At 39.8% G+C, this 13,828-nt stretch overlaps 2 protein-coding genes and 1 non-coding gene across 3 annotated transcripts; all 3 read left to right on the forward strand.

The window, feature by feature from the left end:
• The first annotated feature begins 555 nt into the window (after positions 1-555).
• Positions 556-1,572, forward strand: LOC137747860 (F-box/LRR-repeat protein 25-like). Its single transcript, XM_068488000.1, has one exon. It carries the CDS (start codon positions 556-558, stop codon positions 1,570-1,572), a length of 1,017 nt encoding a protein of 338 aa, XP_068344101.1.
• An 8,922-nt stretch (positions 1,573-10,494) lies between these two features.
• Positions 10,495-13,791, forward strand: LOC137747251 (uncharacterized). Its single transcript, XM_068487325.1, has 2 exons — positions 10,495-11,334; positions 12,939-13,791. Exons 1-2 carry the CDS (start codon positions 10,586-10,588, stop codon positions 13,579-13,581), a joined length of 1,392 nt encoding a protein of 463 aa, XP_068343426.1. The 5' UTR covers positions 10,495-10,585; the 3' UTR covers positions 13,582-13,791.
• Positions 11,927-12,006, forward strand: LOC137749115 (small nucleolar RNA snoR109). Its single transcript, XR_011070184.1, has one exon. It is a non-coding gene; the product is annotated as a small nucleolar RNA snoR109 (small nucleolar RNA).
• Positions 13,792-13,828: the final 37 nt, after the last annotated feature.

Consider the following 13,828-nt stretch of genomic DNA (forward strand, 5'->3'; position numbering starts at 1 on the left):
GGGAAGAACAAATCTACTAAGGGCATAGATAAACTCATCCTCATCTGTAACCTTTCACTCTTCCCTTCACTTGGTTCAGGCACACGAGTTAAGAGAGAAAGAGGGAGCGAGGGAGGCTTATACAATAGGGGCACTTCTCGCGCCTTTTGGTATAACATTTTTCCTTAACTTTAGATTTTGATGTATATATCTTTTATGTTTGTATATCATCACATTCTAGACCTACTTGCATGAGATAGCATTACTCTTTTTAGCCCAAAAAAGTTGCATTAATCTGATTTCAATAAGGCTTTATTTTTACCACTCAATTGTGTTCAAATCAAGTGTAGAAGCTCTATGGAACAATTTCACTAGGGCTTTGTGTTGTCTTGTTAAGAATCCTTGCGAGTTTAAATTCTTACTGCGTATTATATAATTTCTTGAGCCGATTCTTAGTGTTTTTACTTTTGAATTGAATTCTCTAACTCTTACAGTTTTGTACTCTATGCCCTAAGAAAATCTAAGTTCTTGTTCATTTCCATACGCTTCTCCTAACCAGATGCAGCCATGAAAACAATGTGTGAGATATTATCAGCTGGCGCCAGTGAATCCAAAGGAAACTCTTCTCCAAGAAAGTGCACCAACACCGATCGCATCAGTGCATTGCCGGATCATATTCGTCATTCCATTACCTCATTACTGAGTATAAAGGATGCCATACGCACTAGCACATTATCCCACAAATGGAGAAGAACCTATGCTTACAAGTCAAGCCTCGAGTTTAATTGGCATGACTTAATTCCAAACCCGGCCAACGAAGCTCCTTTAGGAACAGTTTTAAGGGCAAATGTGAAGCAGTTCCAAGAAAAAATAGATAAATTCAAATCATGTTATTTGGGGACGAAGATTGAATCGTTCAAGGTTCACTGTCAATTTGGAAGTAGGCATGCGCTTAAAATCAACGGCTGGGTGGACTTTGCTTTTTCAAAGGATGTTGAAGATCTTGACCTAGCTTTTACTTGTGATGAGGTGCTCTCTAAACGTACTAATGATGTTTGGGAAGCCATAGACTACTATGATTTCCCTACTCATATGCTTTTGAGTGGTGAAGAACCAAAATTTATCAGGCATCTTTCCTTGCGGACGTGCACCCTCCGGTCAGATATTTTTACCAGACGGTTTAACGCCCTAACAAATCTTGTGCTGTCGGATTGTAAGTTCATCGGAGGTGTAGAGCCGCTTGCCTTTTCATCTGGGCCAAACCTTGAGTTTCTGAAACTGGACTACTGTAAGGGATTGGGAAGTCTACTGCGCTTTGACTCACTTCACCGTTTGAAGACCCTAACGGTGACCATGTGTGACGGCTTGAAGAGGATTGAGGTAACCAATGCCCCCAGTCTCACCTTTTTTCGTTGTCACGGCGATGGAAATATAAAGCTCACTTTGGATGTGGTTCCCAATTTGCAAGAAATGTATGTTGTTTTGGACGGAATCGATGTGATTGAAAGCTTTCTTAAGTTGGAGAGAGAAGTTCCTCATGTCCCCTTCCTTGGAATTGGCAAACCTATGCACAACTACCTTCGACCGGTTTAGGGCTATTACATTTTCCTTTTTATGACTAAGTGTGTGGAGTTTAAGGGAATTACATTTTCCTTTTTATGATTAACTGTTTACAATTGAGGTCTATTGAGCTTCGTTATGTTTCTTGTGATTGTAATAAGGATGCCCACTTAGTGGCGTGGTTTGTGTTTAAGGAGGGTGGCTCTTATAGTTGGTTTGAGTTTGAGTCGGAGTGGTTATTCAATATTCTGACGGTAGATGTAAACGTTTCCGTTCATATTTAATGAAATTTCTATCGTTGAAAAAATATAATATATATATATATATATCTACATCTATATCTTCTATATATATATATATATAGAGTGAGAAGGATAAAAAGGTGAAACATTCAAAATGTCCCAATATAATACGGTTAAATGGTAATACACAAATATAATAGGGTTAAAATTGTCATACAAAAAATAAAATATTGAGAGATGTTTAGATGCAGACAATATATATGCACATAGCATGAATGACAATTTACAACCATCAAACGCAAGGCACTAACACTTTCAAATTAATTGAGACCCTTGGACTACCCATCACATAAATAATGAACTACATCATTTCTTTCTACCCAAAGTGCCTTTCTCCATGGGGGACGAGCTCCCAAGGCGGTGGCGGCTGGCCTGAATCAATCGCATGATCGCCATGACACATTTATTTTGGAATTGTTGTGGTCTTGGGTCGAACACGGTAGTTTGGGCCCTGCATGGGCTTATTAGAAAATACAGACCCTCTATGATCTTTCTTTCAGAAACTAAAATGAAGGACCATAGAATTGACGGGGTATGCAGAAGAATGGGATTCTCTGGTTGATTCAATGTATCTCCTATTGGCAGGGCTAATGGTCTCAATCTATGGTGGGATGATTTGATGAAGGTTGATATCACATTTTTATCAAAACATATAATTGATGCTCGAGTTCGGGGTGTGGGAGACGCTAGGTGGGTAAGGTGACTGGAGTCTATGGCACATCTTATCAGGGGGAAAAAGGAAGACTTCTGGGATTGGATGAACTCTCACTTCAAGCCTTCAGACACTCCTTAGTTATGTGCGGGTGACTTTAACGAATTCATTTGGGAGTCTGAAAAATCTAGAAGGGCTGCGGTCCTTTATAACCAACCTCGATACTTGGCAAACTTTATGGAGGCCACGAAGCTCATGGACCTTGACTTTAATGGGCCACCATTCATATGGCGCGAGAATAGAAATGGGGAGTTGGTGGATGAGCAAATTGGCTGAGGACTTTGTAATCAACTCTGGCAGGCTTCTTGGCCAAACACCTCTGTCACCCATGGTGCGGTCGTGGGATTAGACCACTGCCCGATCATTATCCATTGTGAGCCGAGTTTGAGAAAAGGTAGAAAACTGTTCCGTTTTAAAACTTTTTAGGCCAAAGAGGAGGAATGCAGAAGGTTAGTCGAAGCATGCTGGAACAGCCCATGTAATGGGGACGAGATAACTAGATGGCAGAAATGGATAAACAATTGTACATTTCGACTCATCAAATGTTGTACATCTCAACTCATCAAATGTAGTAATGGAAAGTTCAAAATGTGAGCTAGAGAAATTAAGACACTGATGGACCAACTCGAGGAGCTCCAAATGAATTGCGGGCCAAATGCGGTTGAAATTCAGGAGAATACTATAAAGGTTGATAGGCTTCAGGAACAAGAAGAGAACTTCTGGCAACAACCGTCTTGGGTTAAATGGCTCCGTGAAGGTGATGCCAATACCGCGTTCTTTCATCAATCCACTTTGCAAAGGTGAAGAAGGAACAAAGTGAAGAAGATAAAGACGGAAGACGGAGTATATGAGGACAACCCAAGCCGTGTGAATCAGTTGATTGATGACTACTTTATCAAGCTCTTTACATTGTCAGGGCAGAGGGACTGGGGGCAGGTTTTGGAATGCATCACCCTAGCAGTCACTGATTTTATGAATCAATCATTGCTAATGCCGATCACGGAGGAGGAAATCAGAGAGGCTGCTCGGCAAATGGGCGGCCTAAGGGCCTCAGGACTGGTTGGTTTCAAGGAGTTTTTTACTATTCATTTTGGGACAATATTGTAAAATAAGTTAATAAGCTTGTCTTGTTCTTAACGACTGGTGATACCTGTCCTCGGCAACTCAATGTGACTCACATTGTGTTGATCCTAAAAGTCCCGAACTTGGAGTCGGTCTCTCAATTCCGGCCTATTAGTTTATGCAACTTTTCCTACAAAGTACTCTCCAAGGGTTTAACTAATAAACTAAAACCTTTACTTCTGAGTCTTATTTCTCCCATGTAGAATGCGTTTGTTGGGGGACGACAAATCCAGGACAACATTGGGATTACGCATGAGTTATTCCACTTCCTTAAGCTTAGAAAAACAAAGTGTAAGTTCGAACTCGGCATCAAGCTTGATATGCACAAAATATATGACCGTGTGGAAATGACTTCGTAATGAAGAAGATGGGGTTTCACCCTTGCTGGCGGAGGCTTATCATGGGGTGTGTGAGTTCGGTTAATTTTGCTGTGATCCTCAACGATCAACTGGGTAATAAATTTGCTCATTCGAGAGGTTTAAGGCGAGGTGACCCGCTCTCCCCGTATTTGTTTCTGATGGTCAATGATGTTTTGTCAAAGATAATTAGTAGAACCATTGATACCAAGTAGATGCAGAAGGTTTGGATGAGCACTCATGGCCCGTCCATATCCCATATTTTCTTTGCTGATGACACCCTAATCTTTTTGAAAGCTAACAAGGTGAACTGCCATAACTTGGGTCGATTATTTGAGACTTGCTGCTCAGCTTCTGGCCAGGCGGTGAATCTTCAGAAATTATGTGTATTTTTTAGTGCCAATACCCCTATGGAAGTTGCGGAGGAGCTGGGGATTGTTATAGGTATACCAGTGGTTTCCGATCCGGGGACCTATTCAGGAGTTCCAACTATATGGGGCTGTTCTAAATGTCGTGGGCTCACTTATGTGAAAGGTCTAATGATGGGGAAAGTCCAAGGTTGGAAGCAGTGCACTCTATCACAAGATGGCAAAGAGGTGATGATCAAGGTTGTAGCTTAAGCTATTCTAGTGTACTCGATGAATTTATTTAAATTTCTGGATGTTATCTGTAACAAGTTGGACTCCATGATTTCTGGGTTCTAGTGGGGGTAGAGAAATGAGGAGCGAAAAATTCATTGGGCATCAAAAAATACGTTTGGCCTTCTGAAGCAGGAAAGGGGTATGGATTTCATAAACTTTGAAACCTTTACTGACGCTCTCCTTGCCAAGCAATGTTGGAGGTTGATCACGAAACCGAATTCATTATGGGCTTCGGTTCTCAAGGCTAAGTACTTCCCATATTGTTTTTTTCTTGATGCACAACGGGGAAGCTGAGCATCATGGGCTTGGACCAGCTTATTAGTGGGAAGAGATATACTGTTGAAGAGGTCGCATTGGTAAATCATGAACCGGCATAATGTACAGATCTGGGTTGACAGGTGACTCCTATCCCTCCATTTGGGCCATCCCATTCTAGGTGGTGAGGTGCCGGTCACCAAGGATACTCGGGTGGAGACTTTTATTTGTCTAAGTACTAGAACTTGGGAACTCGACTCCCTTCAACCTTTCTTATCTATGGAGGATCTTAATGCCATCAGTGATATGCATATTGGTGACTCTATGTGTGGAGATAGGTTTATATGGCCAGCGACCAAAAATGGAGGGTGCTCGGTGCTACATCACCCCTCTTTATCCCGAGTTACCCCGAGTCGGGTTTGGAAGTTTATATGGAAGCTTCAAACCCTGGCAAAAATCCATAATTTTTTGTGGAAAACCTTACACACAACATTGGCCACGATGGAAAATTTGTATAAACGGCGTTCTGCCCCTAACCCGACATGCTTGATATGCCACAACCAGGAGGAGTCGATCGAACATTTACTCTTATTATGCCTATGAGTGGAGACCATCTGGTTTGGAAGGATCCTTAATCTCAAGATTGACAGGATTGATGTCTCGAATTGATGAAGTGGTTATACTCACTCTCAAACTAGCATGTTGGTACTAGTGGTAATCGTATGTCCTTACTATTGTATGTAGCCTTTACATGCTGGCATATATGGAAAGCTAGGTGCAACCTTGTGTACAATCAAAGGAAAATCAATCTCACACATGTCCTATATGCAATCACCAACTTGGCTAGAGCATTTTTTGAAGCAGTCTGAAGGAATGCGGAGCTACCTGAGCTAGTGATGGTGGCTGATCGATCGTCCTGGTGGTCCCCTTTTGCCACACCGTATACAAAAATTAATGTTGATGCCAGTTGGTCGGCTCTGACGAGCTTTGGGTTCGTGGGGATTGTTATGCGGGATACTGGGGGCTCTTTCATGGTAGCGATCAGGCATGCCATTCAGACTCCGTGTGTGGGTGCAGTTGAAGCCGTGGCCATCCTCAAAGGTTGTGAGTTTGGTAGGGTGATAGGGCTTCGAAAGGTTATCGTTGAATTTGATTCCTATGATTCCATTTGTTCTCTTTCGAATTTGCTTGAAAATGGCAGATGGGAGGCCTACCTTTTCATAATGAAAGCTAAATAGTTAGGGGAGTCTTTCCAGTACAGTACTGTTGCTGGTTTTGGACTCAAAGATCAGCCAACATGGCGGCAGACTGGTTGGCGTCGCAGCGGTGTGCGGAGATGTGGTCGTAGAGGTGTGCGGAGATGTGCGATGTTTCCTGGGTCAACAGACCTCATCTTTGTTAGTACATATGCTTCAAAATGATGGTTTACCATGTCCTCCGTAATGTAATAGGGGCAGTGGAGGGGGCGACGCGATAGCTTGGGTATGGCATCTTCCTTGTAACTCCCTCTGCTATTTGACATATTTATTTTGCTTTGTTGTCTACTTGCCTCGTTGTAGGCTTTCCTTGCTATGTTTGGCATCTTCGCCCAGGTAATGAATTCCACAGTTTCCCCAAAAAAAAAAAAAAAAGTGTCTTTCTCCATCGGAATTTCAAAAGGAAAAGAACGACATAATCTCCTCCACGTTTTCAGCATTAACAACACATTCTTTGCAGTTACATGGAGGAGCGATAACACCATTTAGTTTTAAACTGCTATTTTCGATTTTCAATCTCCCACATGCTCACATGAAACTCACATGAATTTTATTCCAATTAGTATCAGAGTTCCAGTTTCAGCCCAATTGGAAGCGCGAGACTGTGTTATACTGTTTGGATTAATTTGGGAAGATTCTTGACACAAAAGGCTTTTGCCAACCGTTCATATCCATCTTGGGTAAAATCTCATATCTCAAATTCTATTTTATAGTGAAAAGCTTCTTGCTTTTTTTAGTTTTTTTTCATTCTCTCTCCTTTTTTTTGTTATAGGCTCTAGACGATTCTATGCGTGCTAATTGCAACCATTGGACAAGAAACAGAGTTCAAAGCTTCGACTATTTTGGGTAAATCTCAACTTTACCTATTCAGTTTTGAGGATTTTTTTTTTTTTTTTTTTACTATTTGTTATGATGACGGATTCAGTGTAAGTTAGTTTGTATGATTTTGTATTCAGTATCTCTAAGTAAATTTTAGTTTGTATTTATTAACACGAATCAAAGAACAAAGGTTATCATAATCAAGGGTTCATATTATTGTGTTAATTTACACTGCATATTATTTTGATAAAAATATTGCATATTATATAGGGTTTTAATATGCAGATGGCAAAAAGTTTAGGACTTGTTTGATGCTCTACTTGAATTCAACTTTTTAAACTCAAATACAATTTTCAAGTTTTAGGCCTTAAAAACTTATTTGGTAGGACTATTTTCAAAACTCAGGACTATTTTCAAAACTCAAGACTAACTTAAAAATATAATCTATTATCTAAAAGCATAAACCGTGAGTTTTTATTTGATTTTTTTAATTTTCTCACTATTGTTTGTAGATTGGCAATGAAAAATTGAAGCGTCAATCAGGAACAAATGGGTGGAAATTGCAGCATTGATGTCAATTTTCTTTTCAAAAGAAACAGTGACATATAGACTTCATGGGTATTGTGAATAATGTACATGTTGTGATGTAGGTTTTATATTTTGACATTTAAGTTGTTTTGTATGTTGCTACGTGTCACATCCCGGCACGGGGCGGAACACTTCCCCGGCCCGCTCCACCACCTAGCACGATATTGTCCGCCTTGGGCTTACCATTCCCTCACGGTTTTGTTTTTGGGAACTCACGAGCAACTTCCCAGTGGGTCACCCATCATGGGATTGCTCTAGCCCCTTTCTCGCTTAACTTCGGAGTTCCTAAGGAACCCGAAGCCAGTGAGCTCCCAAAAGGCCTCGTGCTAGGTAGGGATGAGAATATACATATAAGGATCACTCCCCTGGGTGATGTGGGATGTCACAATCCACCCCCCTTAGGGGCCCGACGTCCTCATCGGCACACCACGCGACCAGGGTTAGGCTTTGATACCAATTTGTCACATCCCGGCCCGGGGCGGACCACTTTCCCGGCCCGACCCACCACCTAGCACGATATTGTCCGCTTTGGGCTTACCATTCCCTCACGGTTTTGTTTTTGGGAACTCACGAGCAACTTCCTAGTGGGTCACCCATCATGGGATTGCTCTAGCCCCTTTCTCGCTTAACTTCGGAGTTCCTAAGGAACCCGAAGCCAGTGAGCTCCCAAAAGGCCTCATGCTAGGTAGGGATGAGAATATACATATAAGGATCACTCCCCTGGGTGATGTGGGATGTCACACTACGAGTACTTAATGTTTTCATCTACTCTTTTTTTATTCACATCTACTTACTATTGTTCATGAACTTTAGGTAGGAACTTGCATCCAAAATCCCATGTTGTTTGACAATTGCATGAATAACATTTAAATCATTACTTTACGCAAAGTGAAAACGAAAAACATGACAACTTTTAAGGACGTGCATGATAAAGAAAAATTTCCTCTTTGCACAATACATTTAAAATATATCTTGACAATTACAATGAAAAAAAAAATAACACAATACACCTTTAGGGGGGCACGTAGCGTCTGTAATGCAAAAATGCCTCTTGCATGCACGTTAGTGCGTGCAAAGAGGCTAGTGAATAAATTAAGGGTAAATTATATTTCACTTCATCAATTTTGGGTGCAATTGCAATCTCATATAATATTTTTAAAACATTTTAATACAATACATTTAGTTATTATTTCATTTGAATTTTTCATATAACTGTTAAAAAAATATGTTCAGTTAACTATTAAGTGATGATGCGGTGTTAGTGAGCAAGAGACCTGCTCGTCTATTAGATTAAAAAGAAAATTTGATAGAAACTCGAAATCAGATGTTTAGGGTTTATAAGATAAAAAAAAAATCTGAGTTTACTACTTTCTATTTTCAGGGGTTAAAGCTTTTTCTTTTTCAAAATACAAAAATACCACTTCTACCACATTTTTCATACCATATTTTTACTATTTTTCTAATAAAGATGAGATCCACATATGCTAGCAGCATTACCTCTATTAAAGAGATAATACAAATATGGTATAAAAAATGTGGTAAGTATAACATTACTTTTCAAATAACAAAACTAACCACATCCTAGTCATAAAAGAGGTATCTTACATATATAAATCGAATTCCATAAGAGATATTAATGTAGTCTCATCTAATACCTTTTAGAACTGTAGTAAATTTTTTTTATACAATCATATATAAGTTTACACTAAGGGGTAAAAGATTAGTATCGATACGAATAACGAGATTCGAATCTAAGAACTTCACTTACAAGTAGAAGATTGATATTTAAGTCATTTCCGTAAAGATGGTGCTATCTACACGTCTTTTTTTTTTTTTTTTTACCTTTTACACACCCCTTCTGTTAATTTTTGTCCATTGATCATCTTCAATTCATTTGATCAGACGGTCGAAAATTAGGAGTGTGTGGAAGATAAAAATGAGTGTGTGGATAACACCACCAATCTGTAATTCTAAGTTACCGAATTGCAGCAGTTAAATCTTCTCTATCATTTTTTTTTCCGGAAATTCATCTCAATCATGTTTTATTCTTCTTTTTTTTTCATTCTTTATTCAGCGTTTACGTTGGAAGGTTTTTGAGCCACTTCCAGGGCTTTGGGGCCGGTTGTAGCCCCTCTCTCTCTTAGGTACGTGGAGAGTATGTATGAGTCTCTCCTAGTGAGTATTTTAATTTTGTATACGCGTGTGTTACCAGCATCTCCTATGTCTACTTCATTATTTTTGGTAGCTTCGATAGCTGATAATGCTGAGCACAAAATTCATGGTGGTGTGTTTATTACATGAGCTCTACAAGACTCCTCCCCTTGTAATGAGCTTAGTTAACATGAGCCAATTATGTCGTTTATCATGTTTAAATCAGATTTTAATAGTTTAACGGTCCAGTGGTATTCCTCTTCACTTGTAAGTTAGAGACCTTAAGTTCGATTTTTACCAAAGGTGAATTTAAACCATAGTATAAGGCTTAACCCATCCCCTTTCCTTTAATATAGTTAATATCATTATGTATAAAAAAAAAAAAAGATTTTAATAGTTTTAGGATTTTATAAATATTTTGTTATTTATTTAATTAATTACTTTTCTATTTGGATTCCTAAGATTCTGTAGTTATGTTATGTGATAAATATGTCATCTTAGCTTATAGTTTATAAATTATATTCATATTATTTTTAATTATACTTCATATTATTATAAATAGGTCATTTTTAATTTATTTATAATTAATGATTGAATTATTATTAATTTTTAACTGTCGAATAAAATAAATTAAAATAAATCAATGGATAAAAATTTAACAAGAATGTAAGAAAAATAAAAAAAATAGTGTACGACTCTAAACAACATTTTAAGGTAGAGAATTGTAATTTGATGACCCGCGAATCTTAAATCTTTCGCCCCAACATTTTTTGTATCCCCGCTTGAACAAAACCCTTGAAGCCCTTGAAGCCGCTCTGCTCCACACCACCATCACTTTTCAGCCATGGCGGAGCTCAAGCTCTCAGAGAGTCGAGACCTGACCCGAATAGAGCGCATAGGCGCACACTCCCACATCCGTGGTCTCGGCCTCGACTCTGCTCTAGAAGCACGCGACGTCTCCGAAGGCATGGTGGGCCAGACTTCCGCCCGAAAGGCTGCTGGCGTCATTCTCCAAATGATCAAGGAAGGAAAAATCGCGGGTCGGGCCGTTCTTCTGGCGGGTCAGCCTGGAACCGGCAAGACCGCCATCGCCATGGGCATGGCGAAGTCGCTCGGCCTCGAAACCCCGTTCGCGATGTTGGCCGGAAGCGAGCTCTTTTCTCTGGAGATGTCGAAGACCGAAGCCCTAATGCAAGCTTTTAGGAAAGCTATTGGGGTTCGAATCAAGGAAGAGACTGAGATTATCGAAGGCGAGGTCGTGGAGGTTCAAATTGACCGGCCTGCGGTGGCCGGAGCGGCTTCGAAGACGGGGAAATTGACGTTGAAGACGACGGAGATGGAGACCGTGTATGACTTGGGGGCGAAGATGATTGAGGCTTTGGGGAAGGAGAAGGTGCAAAGTGGGGATGTGATTGCCATTGATAAAGCTTCTGGGAAAATTACTAAGCTTGGTAGGTCGATTTCAAGGTCAAGGGACTACGATGCCATGGGACCGCAGGTTAAGTTTATGCAGTGCCCGGACGGGGAGTTGCAGAAGCGCAAGGAGGTCGTGCATTGCGTCACACTTCATGAGATTGATGTCATCAACAGCAGGTACTTACAAATGTCGGCTTGTGTTTTTTGTTGTCTTAATTTCGAGAGCATGGTGAACTATAAGCTCATGAGTTTGTGCAATCATATAATCTTGGGAAAGTTGCAGTTTTTGGGGGGTTAATGGAAATTTGCAATTAGCTTGCTAAGTTGTTATACATTAGTGAATGATAAGTGCATTCCTTTCTTAGAAGTTGCTTTTTTACAAAGAAGCTCGACCCCTTTTTTGTCCTTCTTCACCCCAAGAACTAGCTAATGCTACCTTTTACTCCCTGTCAGTCTACAGTTGAGGATGGTGATCTATGGATGCATTATATGATGTAGTTATCAGTGTTGTAAAGTGCTAAGAATCGGTTTGTGTCCGAGTTGGATGTTTCGTATCTCAGCTGTGATTTATTTGGACTTTAATTGAGTAGTAGGTTCGACTCATTTGGAAGTTAGAAAGCAGGAGCTCCTCTCCTCACTAATTTTCAACTATTTATGTGCATCAAGTAGAGAAAATAGTTTCCTGTTTTTTTAAAAAAGCATATGCAGGTTGTATAAAGCTACATGTACCAAGAGAAGGGTTTGAAAAACAAATCTTGAATTGCCAAAGTGACTATAGCCAAATCAAATAGTTGAGAAGCTTACTGGCCGCCTGTTGTGAGTTTTCTATTTGAGGAGCTTCACACATTTCTTTAATTTTCAATTTTTGTTTTAATGAACCATGTGAGAAGGGGAGAAGAGGGGAATTGGCATAGGATTTAGCCTTTCCAAGAGGCCCTTCTCTAACATCAACATTTTCATCACACCACCTTCCAGGCAAACTTGCTTTGAATACACAGCTGCTTGCATCTATTGGTGCCTACATTTCTTGGATGGGTTTATTTGTTACAACACTCCTAGGAAAACCTTCATTCAGTCACCTTCTTACCAAACTCGGAAAGTTTTAACCTTAAGAAACTTAAAGGATACATCAGAATCTGTCTTTTTTGAAGCTTGAACCCAAACTTGCTGCCGGATTTGGGTGAAACAGTGAACTTTTTTCTGTTGCTATAAAGGGGTTCCAGTATTTACCTCATTACTCAGTACTTTTATTGGTCACTTATAATTGCGGGTTAGAACAGAATATAACAGAACTATGTATCTATCTTACATCTTAGAATTTGCAAGAGAGAAGTATTTGTATCTTACATGCTTAGGAGTTATAGAATTTTATCTAACTATTAGTTTTTCGGGTTATTAAGGTTTGATGTAATACGTGTGGAGTAGAGTGGCTTCTCTCATAGGCACACATAAACATAAATCTCTAGACAATGTCTTTGAAATTTGTCGATCTATAAGCTTGTGTTTGGTGGTTTTATTGTGATCGTGTGAGCTGTGCCTGCTTTGTTGCTTTATGTTTCGAGTGAACTCTGTTTGGTTTCTGTATAAAAGCATACATTGAAACCTGCACCCGTAATTAAAGTCTGTTCAAATTTAACAAATATATCCTGGCTTGTAAGTTGAGAGGTTTTTTTTTTTCTTTGGTGATGGGGATGGGGGGGTTGTTCTCTACTTTAGACTCAGTATTGGCTGTGGATTAACGTGATATTTTGTTATCTGATTTAATTATATCTCTCTTCCAGAACACAGGGATTTCTGGCTCTCTTCACTGGTGATACTGGTGAAATCCGTTCAGAAGTGAGAGAACAAATTGACACAAAGGTAGCAGAGTGGAGAGAGGAAGGGAAGGCAGAGATTGTGCCAGGCGTACTCTTTATCGATGAGGTGCACATGCTTGACATTGAGTGCTTTTCATTTTTGAATCGTGCATTGGAGAATGAGATGGCTCCCATATTAGTTGTTGCTACCAACAGAGGAATCACTACAATCAGAGGCACAAATTATAAATCCCCCCATGGAATTCCTATTGATCTCCTTGATCGACTGCTAATTATTACCACCCAGCCTTACACAGAGGATGAAATTAGTAAGATTCTGAACATCAGATGCCAAGAAGAAGAAGTCGAGATGTCCGAAGAAGCAAAGCATCTGTTGACGAAGATTGGTGTTGATGCATCCTTGAGATATGCTATCCATCTCATAACAGCATCTTCGTTGGCATGCCAAAAGCGGAAGGGAAATATTGTGGAGATGGAGGATATTAACCGAGTTTACCATCTGTTTCTGGATGTGAAGAGATCAACACAATACTTGATGGAGTATCAGAGTCAGTACATGTTCAGTGAGGAAGGCGACGACGATGATACCAATGCCATGCAATCTTGAGAGAATTCGTCAGACTAGAAACGACCGTTTATTTTTGTATCTTGCTTTCGTGTAGTGGCATTACTACCTTACCTTGGTATGTAATGTTTATCTTGTTAGATTTTCGGTATGAATCTGTAATCTTCTTGGCAAACAGCAATTTAGCAGAGGATTAGTATGGTGACTTTCGTATTTTTACTTTTATTAATACAAGAGATGTTTAACTTCGAAGTAATCTAAACCAACATAGATGCGAATACCAAGGGAG

This window comes from Pyrus communis, chromosome 10 (genome assembly GCF_963583255.1).
Source record: "Pyrus communis chromosome 10, drPyrComm1.1, whole genome shotgun sequence".
Lineage (NCBI taxonomy): Eukaryota > Viridiplantae > Streptophyta > Magnoliopsida > Rosales > Rosaceae > Pyrus > Pyrus communis.

What these genes read in the sequence shown, in the direction of transcription:
- LOC137747860 (XM_068488000.1), top strand. Translation starts at nt 556, where the DNA reads ATGTGTGAGATATTATCAGCTGGCGCCAGTGAATCCAAAGGAAACTCT.
- LOC137747251 (XM_068487325.1), top strand. Translation starts at nt 10,586, where the DNA reads ATGGCGGAGCTCAAGCTCTCAGAGAGTCGAGACCTGACCCGAATAGAG. An exon ending in ATTGATGTCATCAACAGCAG is followed by an intron (nt 11,335 to 12,938) that starts GTACTTACAAAT and finishes TCTCTCTTCCAG; the next exon opens with AACACAGGGATTTCTGGCTC.